This window comes from Pleurodeles waltl, chromosome 5 (assembly GCF_031143425.1).
Source record: "Pleurodeles waltl isolate 20211129_DDA chromosome 5, aPleWal1.hap1.20221129, whole genome shotgun sequence".
Classification (NCBI taxonomy): Eukaryota; Metazoa; Chordata; class Amphibia; order Caudata; family Salamandridae; genus Pleurodeles; species Pleurodeles waltl.
In genome coordinates, this window is record NC_090444.1 from 1,611,118,871 (window position 1) to 1,611,138,564 (window position 19,694).

Below are 19,694 nucleotides of genomic sequence, written 5' to 3' on the forward strand. Positions count from 1 at the left end.
AGTATCCTCATTCTTCCATTCGTATCTTGTTGCAGGTTTCCAAAATTACACAGTGCCGTGATAAGGACATTTGTGCTGATACAGCACTATTCAGCAGCCTTGATGGTGGTGTGTGGGCTCTCACAGATGAAGAATTACACCTCGGTGGAAACGCTGGAAATCATTCAGAACCTCCTAAACTCCTCAAAGCAGTGTGCAAGTGGCCATGGCCTCATGGTTTTGCTAAGAGTGCCATGTGTCCCTCTGGCTACCTTGGCCTACGAGCGGCTCCGGCATGTGAGAGAAAAGCTAGCTCTTGAAAATCAATTTGAAATTATTTTAGGAATTCCAGACTCTGGGCTATCTTTAGGAAAACACTTTATTGAGAAACTAAAGGTTTGTCTCTCTTTAACATTTTGTAATAAATTAATCAGCACATTCAGTAAAATGCATCTCATCACCTAAAGCATAGCCTTGCTTATGTGTATGCTTATTCACCACATGTACTACCAAGATAGGGTCCTGACATATGTATCCATCATCAGACTGGTCTACTTGGCTTAATGAAGGCAGACTCTCATTGTAACTGTTGATATGTATGCCATCACAATACCAACACACTTAGAAGCTATTTTGTTATGGTAGGGGTGCTGTGTAAGGAAAAACATATAAACATCCATGAAATCCTTTTGTAGCACAGCAATTTATTTTGTTAAAAAATACAGAGGTTATATTTAAGATACTCTACCGAAGGGGAACTCCTGTTTGCATGACTCGTTCTTCCCTCATTACCAGATGGGCCACTGCCTTTTCATTAGCAGGCAGTTTCATGCATGGCCTTGCTGGCAGAGTCATACATTTTGGCCCTCATCAGAGGGCAATTCTTTTGGCTGGTAACGCAATCTCTATCTTAATAATTATGTCTGTGGTAAATCCACAGATCTGTTGTGATTCAGAGGCAGACTCCACCTGCTAAAAGCAGACTGCATTTCAGGATTTACATATGTGGACTAGGTGAAGGGGTGAGAAATAACCAGGGGAATCAGACCAGAATGACTGATTCCCCAGCATTTCCTGACATCACAGCGGACTGTTAGAGTCCCGCACATACAGGTGGGTAAGTTAGCCTTCGATAAAGGTATCGCCCAAGCCAGCGTTACTTGTAACAGTTCTTCACTTTGTGGGATAAATGCTTTTAAGGGTAGCTAGAATAGTGTAATTGGTTAAAGACATATTAAAAAATCTACTATTAATGATGCTTATAATGAGGTGTTTGAATTCAACAGTAGTTTAGCTTGTATTTTAAGAATATCTGTGAATGCACTGCACTGATCTGAAACAGAGTCTCTCCTGGGAAAAATGTGAACAAATATGATAATATCAGGCCATGAAAACCATTCTTTTAGTGAGAAAATGAATGTTGTAAATGGGATTTTCCTATGCTTTATGACAGGCCTGGCAGAGGACTGATGACACAGACTGGCGGCCTCAGACCTATGTAGAATTGGAAGGTCTGCCTTGCATCCTGATATTTAGTGGTTTGGATCCTCAGGGAGAGTCCTTGCCACGGTAAGATGACATTAATCCAACTAATATCTTCCTAAAACGTTATGTTTCCATCTGTATACTTTGTGACTAAATATTTGAGCTTGGCATCTTAAGGAGGTTGCATTAAAATGTATCTTTCACACACGAAATGCCACCATCATCTCCCCATCCCCTCAAATATATCCCTATTTTCAGAGTGTTTCTTTATATGTGCTTAATAACATTTTTCAAACAAGAGTTTCCCATTTCTGGAGAATGAGAGAGATAATTTGGGAATTTACAGTCCAGTCTTCTCCACATGAGACAGCAGACTGGCAGCACTTTACCTGCTTTACAACCCTCCTTTTGTTCATGTTGATCTTTTTTGACTGATAGAGTGTATTCACATAGGTTGGCATTAAATAGCAAGCTTTTAAGATATGGCCCTGCTGTTGGGTTGTAAGATTTCCTCCTAATTCCTATTAAACTATGTGGCTCCATTAGAAAATAAACACTCCCCAAATCCTTCTATAAATTTTTCTTGAATATCTAATCCTGGTCTTTTACATCTGGGGCAACAGTTATTGGATTTTATTAAATAAAGCTCACCAATCACATTTGTTTTCAACCTGTTTCTCTTCATTTGTATAACCACTCCAGGTGGCCACTATACATTTGTATAATTTTATTTTTCTATTTCCACATTTTTCATTTTGTAACCTCAACATATTAATGCATCTTAATACAAGATCATTTGAATCAAACAAGATAAAATTTCATAATTTCACCAATGATGAAATGTTTATGTTGAGCTGCCCGCCAAGAGCTGAGAGACTCGGTGACGGGCAGAGGGGAGGAAGAACTCACTGATCAGAGGCATTGGCAGGAGAGAGGGCTTGGGGACTGCAGGTCCCCCCCTAATCCCTCCCTCTTTTGTGAATGCCCAGAGTTGCCAACCCGTGCCCCCAGATGGCAGTTAGTGAGGCCTTGAAGAGGGCGGCTGCCTTGCCCTGGGGTATCACAAGGGCTGTGGGGGTGATGAGATGGTGTGCTTCACCACTGGAAGCCGGCTCTAGTGCTTGCTGCACTACAAGGTCCTGACGGACGCCTGAGTGCCCCAAGGACTTGCCTGTTGGCGGCAGAGGAGCACCTGGAGAGTGCTTCCTAGTCCTCCTAGCTTGTGGAGCTCTGGGGCCCTGGGAGGAAGTTAGCAATAAGCCCTGAGCTGTGAACAGGAGGGTCGGGCCCCAGGCTCACCTGCTTGGTTGGTTTACCAGCGGACATTGCTATCATTGACTATCAGGGTCTGACCGGCGAGGGCGACTGCTGAGCTGAGGCAGCAGGAAGGTGCGGCTTCTCATAAATGGATCACAAAGACTGCTAACTGTGAGACTCTGAGCAAGGGCCAACCACAGCTCACTGATATTTTGTCCTAGCACGATGCACTGGAACGCGCAGAGTGGGCTGTAAAGAGATACACTCTAGGAGGCACATTGATACTGGAGGTCGGCTCCTGACACCCTATTATGGGGAAAGACAAAACTTCAGGAACCCAACAACACAGGGGTACATTGACAAGTTCAGAGAATTCAGCACTCCACTAAAGGACAGAACCTCCCCACCACAGTCTAATGACCAGTTGGCCGCCATCCTACAAGCCATTGAGGACTCAAGATTCTCGTTGGAAGGGAAGATTTGTCTTTGTTGCACCAGGTTTCTGCAACACAACAGAGGTGGAGGTGAAGATATAAGAGATAGAGGATACATTGAAAATCCTACAAGCCACATTAGTGTATCTCAAACGGCAGGTCTATCAGCTGGAGGCAAGGGCGGAAGATGCAGAGGGGCGCTCCCGCTGTAATAACCTCTGGATTGTGGGACTACTCAAAGGTTCAGAAGGCACCCCTGCCACGTGTTTTCTTGCAGACTTGATACAGACATGGGTCTCCAAAGGAGAAGTGTCTCCTTGCTTTGTGTTCATACAAGCCCATCGGTCACTGGCCCACAAAGCCACACCAGTCTCCTCCATGCCCTATCACTGCCAGAGTATTCAACTTCACGGACAGGCACACAATACATAAGACTTCCCATGGTATTCCCAGGTTACACCTGTGAGATGCAGCAACAGAGACATTCCTTTCTTGAGGTGAAACAGAAACTGAGGCCCATGCAAATCCAATACATGTTACTTTTCCCAGCCCATCCCAAAGTGACTTTCAACAACACCACCCTCTTCTTTAACACACTGAAGGCAGCCTTCCTGCACTTCTCACTTCCGTGACTTGGGACTAGGGGAAATTGTGGAGCCCATAAGGTACAGTAACAATACCAGAGTGTGACCCAAAGTAACAAGAGTCATCACTGCTCCAGGGGCAGTTTGTCTGTGGACTTGGAGGCGCAGACGTTTCAGCCTTTGCATCTCAGCATTGGGCGATGGAAAATATTCCTCTTCTGCACCTACTGTATGGTAATTCTGGGATGAACCAACTTCCACCAGCCACCAGATGGGTACATCAGGTCTAGTGCGACACTCACAGAGCCCCTGGATGGTCGAGGCCCCTGACCGGAGACCCCTCTGATTGAGACCCCTGACCAGAGGACCCCCCTCCCACTTTCGCATGCAACTTTGTTAAGTCAAGTATCAGTCCTGAAGGGTCGCCAGGTTGGGTTGTTATGAGAGGCGTTATGCTCATGTCATTCACAGATCTCCAAGATTAATATGACATGTACAAAAGGCAATTCTTTCACTATTTACAGTTATGGCATGCACTTTTCCAATACATAGCTCCCCTCACTGAGCTCTTGGACTGTAACCCCATTGAGGCCAAAATTCTAAGAGGATCTGGCCACCCATAAGATTTCGAAGGTCTACCACAGACTTGAGATCAACCTCAAAGACACATTCCATACTCATGAGAGTGGCATGGGTCGTAGACTTGTGCCCCTTAATAGATGACGACTGGATGGAGGTACTTGCATACCTTATAGAGGCGGCAGATAGCCTTACAATATCGACTGATTCTTTTCAAATACTTACATCTTGTATACTTTACACAAGAACGATTATGGAGAATGGGAGCGGTAGCTTCCCTGCTGTGCCTATGTTGTGAAACGCACATGGGAGCTTTTCTTCACACAGTGTGGGAATGGGGGTGTAGGAAGTTGGCTCTGTATGTGCTATTTCAAAGTAAGGAATAGTATGCACAGAGTCCAAGGGTTCCCCTTAGAGGTAAGATAGTGGCAAAAAGAGATAATACTAATGCTCTATTTTGTGGTAGTGTGGTCGAGCAGTAGGCTTATCAAAGGAGTAGTGTTAAGCATTTGTTGTACATACACCCAGGCAATAAATGAGGAACACACACTCAGAGACAAATCCAGCCAATAGGTTTTGTTATAGAAAAATATCTTTTCTTAGTTTATTTTAAGAACCACAGGTTCAAATTCTACATGTAATATCTCATTTGAAAGGTATTGCAGGTAAGTACTTTAGGAACTTTGAATCATTACATTAGCATGTATACTTCTTACATAAAACACAAATAGCTGTTTTAAAAGTGGACACAGTGCAATTTTCACAGTTCCTGGGGGAGGTAAGTTATTGTTAGTTTTAACAGGTAAGTAAGTCACTTACAGGTTTCAGTTTTTGGTCCAAGGTAGCCCACCGTTGGGGGTTCAGAGAAACCCCAAAGTTATCACACCAGCAGCTCAGGGCCGGTCAGGTGCAAAGGTCAAAGAGGTGCCCAAAACACATAGGCTTCAATGGAGAGAAGGGGGTGCCCCGGTTCCAGTCTGCCAGCAGGTAAGTACCCGCGTCTTCGGAGGGCAGACCAGGGGGGTTTTGTAGGGCACCGGGGGGGACACAAGTCAGCACAGAAAGTACACCCTCAGCAGCGCGGGGGCGGCCGGGTGCAGTGTGCAAACACGCGTCGGGTTTACAATGGTTTTCAATGAGAGATCAAGGGATCTCTTCAGCGTCGCAGGCAGGCAAGGGGGGGGCTCCTCGGGGTGGCCACCACCTGGGCAAGGGAGAGGGCTTCCTGGGGGTCACTCCTGCACTGGAGTTCCGTTCCTTTAGGTGCTGGGGGCTGCGGGTGCAGGGTCTTTTCCAGCTGTCGGGAAATGGAGTTCAGACAGTCGCGGTCCGGGGGAGCCTGGGGATTCCCTCTGCAGGCGTCGCTGTGGGGGCCCAGGGGGGACAACTTTGGTTACTCACAGTCGTAGAGTCGCCAGAGGGTCCTCCCTGAGTTGGTTGTTCTCCACCAGTCAAGTCGGGGTCGCCGGGTGCAGTGTTGCAAGTCTCACGCTTCTTGCGGGGAGTTGCAGGGGTCTTTAAATCTGCTCCTTGTAACAAAGTTGCAGTTCTTTTGGAGCAGTGCCGCTGTCCTCGGGAGTTTCTTGTCTTTCTTGAAGCAGGGCACTCCTCAGAGGATTCAGAGGTCGCTGGTCCCTTGGAAAGCGTCGCTGGAGCAGGTTTCTTTTGGAAAGCAGGAGACAGGCCGGTAAGTCTGGGGCCAAAGCAGTTGGTGTCTTCTGTTCTTCCTCTGCAGGGGTTTTTCAGCTCAGCAGTCCTTCTTCTTGTTAGTTGCAGGAATCTAAATTCTTAGGTTCAGGGAAGCCTTTAAATACTAAATTTAAGGGCGTGTTTAGGTCTGGGGGGTTAGTAGCCAATGGCTACTAGCCCTGAGGGTGGGTACACCCTCTTTGTGCCTCCTCCCAAGGGGAGGGGGTCACATCCCTAATCCTATTGGGGGAATCCTCCATCTGCAAGATGGAGGATTTCTAAAAGTTAGAGTCACTTCAGCTCAGGACACCTTAGGGGCTGTCCTGACTGGCCAGTGACTCCTCCTTGTTGTTTTCTTTGTTCCCTCCAGCCTTGCCACCAAAAGTGGGGGCCGTGGCCGGAGGGGGCGGGCAACTCCACTAAGCTGGAGTGTCCTGCTGTGCTGTGACAAAGGGGTGAGCCTTTGAGGCTCACCGCCAGGTGTTACAGCTCCTGCCTGGGGGAGGTGTTAGCATCTCCACCCAGTGCAGGCTTTGTTACTGGACTCAGAGTGACAAAGGCACTCTCCCCATGGGGCCAGCAACATGTCTCTAGTGTGGCAGGCTGCTGGAACCAGTCAGCCTACACAGATAGTCGGTTAGGTTTCAGGGGGCACCTCTAAGGTGCCCTCTGGGGTGTATTTTACAATAAAATGTACACTGGCATCAGTGTGCATTTATTGTGCTGAGAAGTTTGATACCAAACTTCCCAGTTTTCAGTGTAGCCATTATGGTGCTGTGGAGTTCGTGTAAAACAGACTCCCAGACCATATACTCTTATGGCTACCCTGCACTTACAATGTCCAAGGTATTGCTTAGACACTGTAGGGGCACAGTGCTCATGCACTGGTGCCCTCACCTATGGTATAGTGCACCCTGCCTTAGGGCTGTAAGGCCTACTAGAGGGGTGACTTATCTATACCTGCATAGGCAGTGAGAGGCTGGCATGGCACCCTGAGGGGAGTGCCATGTCGACTTACTCGTTTTGTTCTCACCAGCACACACAAGCTGGCAAGCAGTGTGTCTGTGCTGAGTGAGGGGTCTCCAGGGTGGCATAAGACATGCTGCAGCCCTTAGAGACCTTCCCTGGCATCAGGGCCCTTGGTACCAGAGGTACCAGTTACAAGGGACTTATCTGGATGCCAGGGTGTGCCAATTGTGGAATCAAAAGTACAGGTTAGGGAAAGAACACTGGTGCTGGGGCCTGGTTAGCAGGTCTCAGCACACTTTCAATTCAAAACATAGCATCAGCAAAGGCAAAAAGTCAGGGGGTAACCATGCCAAGGAGGCATTTCCTTACAGGGGGGTTCTAAGGCCTTTCTCGGGTGCTAACCTGTTTGGGCTGAATATTGTGTTAGGTCCTACATGGGGATCCCAAGTTTACCCTATTGCACATCACCTTGGATGTTGACATTAGAGATATCAGAGCGCCCTTTAATGGCTGGGGTTGGTGGTGGCTAAATGTGACATTGCCAGAGCATGGAGAGATGTACATCCCAAGCTTTGAGATATAGTAGGCAAGTATTTATACGTGCATGAGCCGAGTAATTCACATTTATGCCGTGCGAGGCTGCCTGTGGAAACATCACAAAATATGGGCTATGCGGGCCCAATATAGAATGATCCCCATGGCACACCAAAAGTATAGACCCTTATACATCGATAAAGAAGTTACGAATATTAGGGCAAGTAGACTCCATAAGCTGGAGGAGGGGGGAAACGTGAGAACCTGGGTCTCTATGGCTCAGTTGTCTATGTCTATAGGTGAACTCTGAGGAGGGGGGCTAGAGGAGAGATTTCAATGCAAACATATATATACAATGGTTATGCAGTCTGTCTGTAGTATAGCTAATAAAATGTGTTATAAAAAATGTTTATGTTGACTTAGAAGACTTTTAATTTTGGTTTTATGTTGGAATATTATTATCGGAATATCGCCTGACATAAATATTGTGAACTAGAAATCATGCACGAAAATATAATTTCATTTACTGTAGATTTTCTTTTAATACCTACAAGGCAATATTTACAACATGTTATTTGTGTCAGACGATATTCTCACAACTATATCTAGTACCACACTGGTTTTTCACACAGTTTCCATCCCTGCAGGTCTTTAAGGTACTGTGATCTCCGTTTAGTGAATTCTTCGCCTTTAGTACGAACAACTTTGGAACAAGAGCTTGGCTTGGCATCCTATTTTGTTAGTCCCTGCCTATCAAGTGAAGCAGGCACAGCAAGCGATGTCCTGGAGAGTGATCCAGAGAAACTAAGTAGCACAGACAATGAGGATGAAGACTTAGGGACTGAAGGTATGTTTTTTGCTTCTGCATTTTTGTGCATGGCTTCTGCTATTGCAAAACACAGATGCAGAGAATAATGCAGTGGCCGTAATAGAAAAAAATGGAATGGAGAATCCTTTTCATTGATATCCTTTTTAGTATGCATGATTCACATTACCATCCAGTAGACTGATTAAGAAGTGTTCCTTTGTAAAATGTCACACATATGTCAATGTCACCCCTGTGTCACTTTGTAGAGCAATTAAATTATTATATGACACAGTTTGCTGGTCAGAAAAGCTGTCTAAAAGATGAGCACCACTAGCGGTGGGCCAGGTTGCTGGGACCTCTTGTTCCCCTACATGGTTTTCGAAACCTGTGTTGCCCTACCCTTGCATTTGTTTCTAAACAGCCTCATGACTGTCAAGCTCACAGTCAAGCTTCCTGTGTTCCTATGTTTGTACTGTGATGTCAAGAGGTCCCTCAAATTGTACCCCTACCCCTTGCACATGAGAAATGCTGTTGTCATTGAAACCCCAGTGGTGACTGGTGGTGAGGGTAGCATGATTCTAATCAAAGTGTGCAGGTAAAAACACCTGAATAATTGTTACCAGTACCCATGTGGGGAGGCTGCTTACCAACACTCACTGTAGTAGTCACTTCTGTTACTTTTGTCTTCACTGGAACATACATAGATGAGGGATGTTGTGAGTATGTGGCAAAAAGTGCAAACTAGTGGACTGTTGAATATTAGTATTCTTTTGTTTCAGTTTGTGCTGCACAAACCTCTGGTTTTTTTGTGCTAAGCATGTGGTGTCTATCTGAGACATCCCAGCCTGTCTGTTGGATCATGGTGTATATCTCATTAGCCTAAGTAAAACTCATCTGTTCTCCATTTCCTGTGTTTGAAACATATCTATTGGTAATAGGAAAAGATGTGAACATCCTGATGGTGGCATATACACGTCACAACTAGTGCATTTGAACTGATCTAACTGTGGACTCTTTGCAGAGAAGACTGCAAAATCTGGCCAGCAGCTGCAACCAGGTGCTCCTACAGGACTGAAGGAGACCATAAACGTTTAAAAGCTGCAGGCCATTTGGCTGGATCTGGAATACTTCCATACACTGGTCAACATGAGTTCTCTGATGTGGCGTCGCCTGTTCGAGAATGGAGTAAGATGCAGAGTGTCCAAGCTACCCTCTCCCATGGGGCCAAAAGCAATCACCAGCCTGAGCACCAGCACGAAACCACTCACGGCGGCTCTGGGGCAGCTCCTTTGAGAGCAACGGGTGGGTGGCCTCCTACTTCCGACAGATGACCATGCGGCAACCGTCCCCAGCTCCGCTCTAGTGCATGGTGCCATCTTGCTTCGGCCCGCCCGGGGGAGAAGTGCCCACCAAGGATGCAGACAAACTGCTTGTGACGCCTAAAGACATTGTGCCTTCCCTGCAGCCCCTCCGACCGGGGACCACCACCAGACAGAGCCGATTAGGCTCGGGGACCGGCAGGACGCATTCCCCCAACTGGGCTCCTGAAAGGACCGGGCCCATGCAGGAGTGACTTTCTCCCTTACCTAAGGTCTCAGCAGAGGTCACGGCTGACTGGGGACCTCACAGCCTTGCATTGGCAGCTTATCCGCGACAGTTTATCCGCGACATAAAAGTGAGACCTACTGCACACTGAGAGGCCCCGTCCCAAAAACATGCTGAAGTCTGCGCCATATCCACCACTGCAGGAGTGTTAGGCCTAGAGCCTGGGGCACTCTTCCGGACCGGCTGCCCTCATCTGAACTCCCCCCGGAGACTGGAAGAAATTGAAGCCTTGGACCTACCCCCTGCAAGAGATTACATACTGGCTCTCAACACCCCTGAGAGCCCCGGGCCCCTGAAGTGCCTCCCTGCCAGCTGGGAGGTGGTGGGCCTATTAACCAGGGTGCTCTGCGCTATCATGGGACATCAGGTAAGGGCCCCTCCTTTATTTGATCTAAGGCAGCGCTGATCCGGGTTTGGATAAGCTAGGGGTCTGGCATAGCCCCTGCTCTAAACTTTGCTGGGAGCCTAATATCAGAGTAGTTAAGGACTCCTACACCACTCTAGCTAGACATCATCTCTTCAGTAGAGCACACCTCTCCGGCCCTGGACTCTCAGTATGAGAGTCTAACTTTTCAAGAGTTGAGAAAGATGTGTGCATCTAGGAAACTGAAGACTGGGAGGAATCCCAACAGGAGTCTGCTTCTGGGCTTGCTCCTTCAGGCTGGTCAGGATACTCCTGAGAGCGAGGAGGAAGAGGAAGCAGAGTCTGATCCACCAATCCTAGATAGGCGAGATCAGGCACACACTGGGGATCATCACAGCCCTGTCAGAAGCCTAGTAGGTTGTGAGAAGGGGGGTCACACTAGTAGGGCCACCTTTACTCCTAAAGGCCTGGTTCAGAGGGTACCCTGTAGGAGGAATAGGTCCTCCTTTGCTAACTCTCACTTAACGTCAGTATCTGAGGGGATCCACTGTTCTAATTCAGGAAAGGAATCCCTAGGGAATTGAGACAACTGAGATTGGAGGAAGCTAAGCTGAGGCTGCAGCAGCAACAGCTTGCCCTAGATAGGGAGGCTCTGGCAATGGAGAAAGAAAGGCAGGGTTTGAGGTTAGTACCCCATGGTGGCAGCAATTTCAGTTTCCGGGACGCCAGGGTAAATGAGGAATCTTTTGACTCTAGAAACGTGAACAAGACAGTCCCACCTTACAAGGAGTAAGATTATATCTATAAATGGTTCACTGCCTTGGAGAGGGGCTGTAAGGTACAGAGGGTCCCCCAAATGCAGTGGGCAGCAATTTTGTGTCTCTCCTTCTCTGACAAAGGTAGAGGCAGACTCCCCACTGTCAGAGAACAGGATGCAGACAATTACACAGTTTCAAAAGCAGCACTGTTAGAAGGGTTTGTTCTAACTACTAAACAGTATATGTAGGATGCTGGCTCTATATACTATATAAAAATTAGATATTGGCCCTCATTACAACTTTGTAGTTGTAACCGCCATGTTGCCGCCAATGCGGCTGCACTCCCGCGGTGGCCATTATCACATCCCCGCTGGGCCAGCGGGGATGTCGGCGGCAACATGGGAGCCATCCATCACCACCCCAGGGGTGGTGCCCAGAGCTCCTCCAGTGTGTCCCAGACCTCTGCCATCTTGAATGCAGAGGTGTGAGGGCACAATGGAGACCTCTGAGTGGCCAGTGCCAGCAGGTGACATCAAAGACCCCTCCTGGTTCTGACCTGGTTAGGTAGCCAATCCTCCTCTGAGGTCTATTTAGGGTCTCTTCTGTGGGTTTTTCTTCAGCTAACGAATGCAAGAGCTCACCAGAGTTCTTCTGCACTTCACTCTTCGACTTCTGCCAAGGATCGACCGCTGACTGCTCCAGGACGCCTGCAAAACAGCAACAAAATAGTAAGACGACTACCAGCAACATTGTAGCACCTAATCCTGCCGGCTTTCTCGACTGTTTCCTGGTGGTGCATGCTCTGAGGGCTGTCTGCCTTCACCCTGCACTAGAAGCCAAGAAGAAATCTCCAGTGGGTCGACGGAATCTTCCCTCTGCTAACGCAGGCACCTAACTTCTGCATCACCGGTCCTCTGGGTCCCCTCTTGTAGGAAGTTGGCTCTGTATACACTATTTCAAAGTAAGGAATAGTATGCACAGAGTCCAAGGGTTCCCCTTAGAGATAAGATAGTGGCAAAAAGAGATAATACTAATGCTCTATTTTGTGGTAGTGTGGTCGAGCAGTAGGCTTATCAAGGGAGTAGTGTTAAGCATTTGTTGTACATACACACAGGCAATAAATGAGGAACACACACTGAGAGACAATTCCAGGCCAATAGGCTTTTGTATAGAAAAATATATTTTCTTAGTTTATTTTAAGAACCACAGGTTCAAATTCTACATGTAATATCTCATTTGAAAGGTATTGCAGGTAAGTACTTTAGGAACTTTGAATAATCACAATAGCATATATACTTTTTACATAAAACACATATAGCTATTTTAAAAGTGGACACAGTGCAATTTTCAACAGTTCCTGGGGGAGGTAAAGTAATGTTAGTTCTTGCAGGTAAGTAAACCACCTACGGGGTTCAAATTGGGGTCCAAGGTAGCCCACCGTTGGGGGTTCAGAGCAACCCCAAAGTCACCACACCAGCAGCTCAGGGCCGGTCAGGTGCAGAGGTCAAAGAGGTGCTCAAAACACATACGCTTCAATGGAGGTAAGGGGGTGCCCCGGTTCCAGTCTGCCAGCAGGTAAGTACCCGCGTCTTCGGAGGGCAGACCAGGGGGGTTTTGTAGGGCACCGGGGGGGACACAAGTCAGCACAGAAAGTACACCCTCAGCAGCACGGGGGCGGCCGGGTGCAGTGTGCAAACACACGTCGGGTTTTCAACAGATTTCAATGAGAGACCAAGGGGTCTCTTCAGCGATGCAGGCAGGCAAGGGGGGGGCTCCTCGGGGTAGCCACCACCTGGGCAAGGGAGAGGGCCTCCTGGGGGTCACTCCTGCACTGGAGTTCCGATCCTTCAGGTCCTGGGGGCTGCGGGTGCAGGGTCTTTTCCATGCGTCGGGATTTCAGAGTCAGGCAGTCGCGGTCAGGGGGAGCCTCGGGATTCCCTCTGCAGGCGTCGCTGTGGGGGCTCAGGGGGGAGAACTTTGGTTACTCACAGTCTTGGAGTCGCCTGGGGGTCCTCCCTGTAGTGTTGTTTCTTCACCAGTCGAGTCGGGGTCGCCGGGTGCAGTGTTGCAAGTCTCACGCTTCTTGCTGGGATTGCAGGGGTCTTTTAATCTGCTCCTCTGGAAACAAAGTTGCAGTCTTTGTTGAACAGGGCCGCTGTTCTCAGGAGTTTCTTGGTCTTTTGGAACAGGGCAGTCCTCTGAGGATTCAGAGGTCGCTGGTCCTGGGGAAAGCTTCGCTGACGCACTTTTCTTCTGAAGGAAGGAGACAGGCCGGTAGGGCTGGGGCCAAAGCAGTTGGTGTCTTCTTCTTCTCTGCAGGGGTTTTTCAGCTCAGCAGTCCTCTTCTTCGTAAGTTGCAGGAATCTGATTTCCTAGGTTCTGGGGAGCCCCTAAATACAGAATTTAGGGGTGTGTTTAGGTCTGGGAGGGCAGTAGCCAATGGCTACTAGCCCTGAGGGTGGCTACACCCTCTTTGTGCCTCCTCCCAAGGGGAGGGGGTCACATTCCTATCCCTATTGGGGGGATCCTCCATCTGCAAGATGGAGGATTCCTAAAAGTCAGAGTCACTTCAGCTCAGGTTGCCTTAGGGGCTGTCCTGACTGGCCAGTGACTCCTCCTTGTTTTTCTCATTATCTCTCCTGGACTTGCCGCCAAAAGTGGGGGCTGTGTCCAGGGGGCAGGCATCTCCACTAGCTGGAGTGCCCTGGGGCATTTTAACACGAAGCTTGAGCCTTTGAAGCTCACTGCTAGGTGTTACAGTTCATGCAGGGGGGAGGTGTGAAGCACCTCCACCCAGAGCAGGCTTTGTTTCTGTCCTCAGAGAGCACAAAGGCTCTCACCGCATGGGGTCAGAAACTCGTCTCTCAGCAGCAGGCTGGCACAGACCAGTCAGTCCTGCACTGAACAATTGGGTAAAATACAGGGGGCATCTCTAAGGTGCCCTCTGTGTGCATTTTTTAATAAATCCAACACTGGCATCAGTGTGGGTTTATTATTCTGAGAAGTTTGGTACCAAACTTCCCAGTATTCAGTGTAGCCATTATGGAGCTGTGGAATTCGTTTTTGACAGACTCCCAGACCATATTCTCTTATGGCTACCCTGCACTTACAATGTCTAAGGTTTTGCTTAGACACTGTAGGGGCATAGTGCTCATGCACCTATGCCCTCACCTGTGGTATAGTGCACCCTGCCTTAGGGCTGTAAGGCCTGCTAGAGGGGTGACTTACCTATGCCACAGGCAGTGTGAGGTTGGCATGGCACCCTGAGGGGAGTGCCATGTCGACTTAGTCATTTTCTCCCCACCAGCACACACAAGCTGGCAAGCAGTGTGTCCGTGCTGAGTGAGGGGTCCCTAGGGTGGCATAAGACATGCTGCAGCCCTTAGAGACCTTCCCTGGCATCAGGGCCCTTGGTACCAGGGGTACCAGTTACAAGGGACTTACCTGGGTGCCAGGGTTGTGCCAATTGTGGAAACAATGGTACATTTTAGGTGAAAGAACACTGGTGCTGGGGCCTGGTTAGCAGGGTCCCAGCACACTTCTCAGTAAAGTCAGCATCAGTATCAGGCAAAAAGTGGGGGGTAACTGCAACAGGGAGCCATTTCTTTACACCTCTCATCATGCAAGCGTGGTCCCTGGAACACAGGAGGTGGATCCAAGTGAACCAGACAGTCCAGTGGTCCTTCAGTCCAAATTTGGTGGAGGTAAGTCCTTCCCTTCCCACGCCAGACAGTAATCCTGTGTACTGCGTGAACTGCAGCTGCTAGGGCTTCTGTGCACTTTTGCAAGGATTCCTTTGTACACAGCCTAGCCAAGGTCCCCAGCACTCATTCCTGCATTGCTCAACTCGCTGAGTTGACCTTCGCCTTCGTGGGACCCTCTTTTGTTGTGCTGAGATGACCGCCATGCTGAGATCTTCTGAATGCCTGTTCTGGTGCTTCTGCGGGTGCTGCCTGCTTCTGCGTGGGTTCTCTGTGTTGCTGAGCGCCCCTTCTGTCTCTTCCTCCAAGGGGTGACCTCCTGGTCCTTCCTGGGCCCTGGCAGCATCCAAAACCTTCAACCACGACTCTTGCAGCTAGCAAGGCTTGTTTGCAGTTCTTCTGCGTGGAAACAACTCTGTGTCCTCCAGCGCGCCGTGTGACATCTTGTGACCAAAGGAGAAGTTCCTGGAACCTTCCGTTGTTGCAGAATCTTCCGCTTCTTCCACCTAGAAGCAGCCCTTTTGCACCTTCATCCGGGGTTTAGTGGGCTCCTGCCCCCCTGGACACTTGCGTGACTCTTGGACTTGGTCCCCTTCCTTTGCAGGTCCTCAGGTCCAGCAATCCATCTTCAGTGCTTTGCAGTCAGTTGTTGTCTTTGCAGAATCCCCTATCTCGACTTTACTGTCTTACTGGGGTAGTAGGGTAACTTTACTCCTACTTTTCAGGGTCTTGGGGTGGGGTATCTTGGACACCCTTAGTGTTTTCTTACACTCTTACACTCCCAGCGACCCTCTACATTAGGTCTGTGGTCCATTTGTGGTTCGCATTCCACTTTTGGAGTATATGGTTTGTGTTGCCCCTAGGCCTATTTTCTCCTATTGCATTCTATTGTGTTCTACAGTGTTTGCACTACTTTTCAAAGTGTTTTACTTACCTGATTTTGGTTTGTGTGTATATTTTGTGTATTTTACTTACCTCCTAAGGGAGTATATCCTCTGAGATACTTTTGGCATATTGTCACTAAAATAAAGGCCCATATTTATACTTTTTGACGCTAAACTGCGCTAACGCAGTTTAGCGTCAAAAAGTTTTGCGCCGTCTAACGCCATTCTGAAGCGCCATGCGGGCGCCGTATTTATGGAATGGCGTTAGACGGCGCAATCAGACCGGCGCTGCCTGGTTTGCGTGGGAAAAAACCACGTAGACCAGACAGCGCCGGCGTAGGGGGAAAATGGCGTATGGGCGTCTTAAAATGGGGCAAGTCAGGTTACGTCGAAAAAATCGTCTTAACCCGACTTGCGCCATTTTTTAACGACGCCCATCCCCCATCAACATGACTCCTATCATTGTAAAGATAGGAGTCATGCCCCCTTGCCCAATGGCCATGCCCAGGGGACTTCTGTCCCCTGGGCATGGTCATTGGGCATAGTGGCATGTAGGGGGGCACAAATCAGGCCCCCCTATGCCAAAAAAAATTATTAAAAAAAAAAAAAAAAATACTTACCTGAACTTACCTGAATGTCCCTGGGGTGGGTCCCTCCAGCCTTGGGTGTCCTCCTGGGGTGGGCAAGGGTGGCAGGGGGGGTCCCTGGGGGCAGGGGAGGGCACTCTGGGCTCATTTTGAGCCCACTTGTCCCTTAACGCCATGCCTGACCCAGGCGTTAAAAAGCGGCGCAAATGCGCCGTTTTTAGCCACGCCCACTCCCGGGCGTCTCTTTTGCCCGGGAGTATAAATACCACGTAAAGGCCTGGGAGTCATTTTTTAGACGGGAACGCCTCCCTTGCATATCATTAACGCAAGGAAGGGGTTCACGCTAAAAAATGACGCACATTCCGGGAACTTTGGCGCTATTCGCCTCTAATGCCATAGTATAAATATGGCGTTAGTTGGCGTTAGTTTAGCGTCGAATTTGCGTCGAAAAAAACGACGCAAATTCGGCGCAAACGGAGTATAAATACGGCCCAAAGTACCTTTATTTTTGGTAACTCTGAGTATTGTGTTTTCTTATGATATAGTGCTATATGATATAAGTGGTGTAGTAGGAGCTTTGCATATCTCCTAGTCCAGTCTAAACTGCTCTGCTATAGCTACCTCTATCAGCCTAAGCTGCTAGAACACTACTAATCTACTAATAAGGGATAACTGGACCTGGCACAAGGTGTAAGTACCACAAGGTACCCACTATAAGCCAGGCCAGCCTCTTACATGAGGGCATAACAGCAAGAGCAATATGCCCCTACAGTGTCTAAGTCCATTCTTAGACATTGTAAGCAGTGTAGCAATAGTGAGTATATGGTCTGGGAGTTTGTCATTACGAACTCCACGGCTCCATAATGACTTCACTGAATACTGGGAAGTTTGATATCAAACCTCTCAGCACAATAAACCCACACTGATGCCAGTGTGGGATTTATTGAAAAATGCACCCAGAGAGCATCTTAGAGATGCCCCTGTATGTTGGCCAAACTGCTAGTGCAGGACTGACCAGTCTGTGCCTGCCTGCCACTTTCAGACAAGTTTCTGACCACATGGAATGAGAGCCTTTGTGCTCTTTGTGGCCAGAAACAAAGTCTGTCCTGGGTGGAGGTGCTTCACACCTCCCCCCTGCAGGAACTGTAACACCTTGCGGTGAGCCTCAAAGCCTCAAGTCTCTTGTTACAGTGCCCCAAGGCACTCCAGTCAGTGGAGCTGCCCACCCCCCGGACACAGCCTCACTTTTGTCGGCAAGTCCGGCGGGAAAATTAGGGCAGGCAGGAAGGAGTGACCATCCCAGATAGGACCACCCCTAAGGTGTCCAGAGCTGAGGCGACCCCCTCCCGGCAGAATCCTCCATCTTGGTTTGGAGGACGGGGACCAATTAGGGTTAGGATTGTGTCCCCCTCTCCAAAGGGAGTGGACACAAGAAGGGTGTAGCCACCCTCAGGGACAGTAGTCATTGGTTACTGCCCACTGACCCCTGTAACACCCCTAAATTCAGGATTTATGGGTTCCCTGAACTCAAGTTGTCAGATTCCTGGTGACCTGACAAGAAAGATGAAGGACTGCTAAACTGAACTTCCAGCAGAGAAGAAGGAAGACGCAAACTGACTTGGCCCAGCCCTACTGGCCTGTCTCCTGCTTCAAAGAACCTGCAACAAGAAAACTATGCATCCTGCGGGGCTAGCGACCTCTGCCGAGCTCCAGAGGCCTGCCCTGCATCACCAAGGACCAGGAACTCCAGTGGACAGCGGCCCTGTCCAAGAAGAAACTACCAGTAAGGACTCCAAAGGCTCCCTGGATCCACAAGTCATGACCACCCTGCACCCGACGGCCACAGCCTGTGTCCAGGTGCCCCAACCCCCTGACCGCGAAAGCTCCGGACGAAGATATCCGCCATCTAAAGGTACACTGCACCCGCCTTGGAGAACCCGACCACTAGTGCAGCAACGTTCAGCAGGCAGCACTCCTACTTGTCCAGCCTGTGGTTTTCCCGAACTGACCCCCTGTGCCCAGCTTTCAGCATCTAAGTGACCCCTGCGGTTCCCTCATGGAAAAGCATTGGGAACCCGATGTTCTGTTTGCATCCTGCTCCCGGCCTCCCCTGTGCTGCTGAGGGTGTGTGTTTGGTGCTTACTTACTCCGGTGCACCTATAAACTCCTCAGATCTGCCCTCCGAAGACGCGGGTATTTACCTGCCAGCAGATCTGAAACCGAGTGTACCCAGTCTCCATGGGAACCCATGTTAAATTTACTTCAACTTTGACCTCTGCACCTGGCCTGCCTGTGTTGCTAATGGTGGGTGTCTGGGGTTATCTTGAACCCCAACCTGTGGACTTCCTAACCCCCGGAGAGTGGAACTGTAAATCAAGAACTTACCTGTAAATCGTACTAACTTTTCCTCCCCATAGGACCTGTTTCTGAAAATTACATGGTGTCAACTTTTAAAACAGATAATTGCCAATATTTCAAAAACTGTATGACTTATCGATTTCAAACAAAGAACTGTTGATATTTGTGTGAAATACTAATCTATTGAAGTACTTACTTGCAACTTGAATCGTGTGGTTCTAGAAAAGCTATTTTTGCTATATAAAAACCATTGTTCCGGAGCTAAGACATTGAGCGTGTGCTTCTCCTATTGTCTGTTTGTGTACAACAAATGCTTTGCAGTACCCCATGATAAGCTTAAGTGCTCAACCACACTACCACAAAAGAGATCATTAGTATTATCTACTTTAGCCTCTGTTAAGCCTCTGGGGAACCCCTGGACTCTGTGCACACTATGGGCCTCATTACAACCCTGGCGGTCAGACACGCCAGGGCTGTTTGGAGGTTGCACCGCCAACAGGCTGGTGGTGCAAACTCAGGGATTACGACTGCGGCGGAAGTGCCATGGTCACACCGCCGGGAGCGGTGGTTTTCCGCCACGTTTGTCCCGGCGGTTTTAATCCGCCAGGGCGGCGCTGCTTGCAGCGCTGCCAGGGGGATTACGAGTCCCCTCCCTGCCAGCCTTTCCATGGCAGTAGGAACTGCCATGGAAAGGCTGGCAGGAATGGGAGTCGCAGGGCATTTGGCATGGTCAGTGCAGGGGCCTGTTTGCACACACGGCTCCAGAATGGTATTGGGGTGACAATTCCATGATCCTAGACATGTTACATGGCCATGTTCGGAGTTACCATTGTGAAGCTACACATAGGTATTGACCTATGTGTAGTTCACAAGTGTAATGGTGTCCCCGCACTCACAAAGTCCAGGGAAATTGCCCTGAACAATGTGGGGGCACCTTGGCTAGTGCCAGGGTGCCCTCACACTTAGTAACTTTGCACCTAACCTTCACTAAGTGAGGGTTAGACATATAGGTGACTTATAAGTTACTTAAGTGCAGTGTAAAATGGCTGTGAAATAACGTGGTCTTTATTTCACTCAGGCTGCAGTGGCAGTCCTGCGTAAGAATTGTTTGAGCTCCCT

The 19,694-nt window shown here is 48.8% G+C and overlaps 1 protein-coding gene across 4 annotated transcripts in view; it reads left to right on the forward strand.

Annotated features, from left to right (window-relative positions):
• Positions 1-19,694, forward strand: part of GREB1 (growth regulating estrogen receptor binding 1) — a 932,876-nt gene that overhangs the window by 654,239 nt on the left and 258,943 nt on the right. For all 4 annotated transcript variants that reach the window (XM_069235945.1, XM_069235948.1, XM_069235946.1 and 1 more), the window contains exons 18-20: positions 36-375; positions 1,433-1,548; positions 8,158-8,357. In XM_069235945.1, coding sequence (XP_069092046.1) covers positions 36-375; positions 1,433-1,548; positions 8,158-8,357 — 656 coding nt within the window. The remainder of the gene's footprint in view (positions 1-35; positions 376-1,432; positions 1,549-8,157; positions 8,358-19,694) is intronic.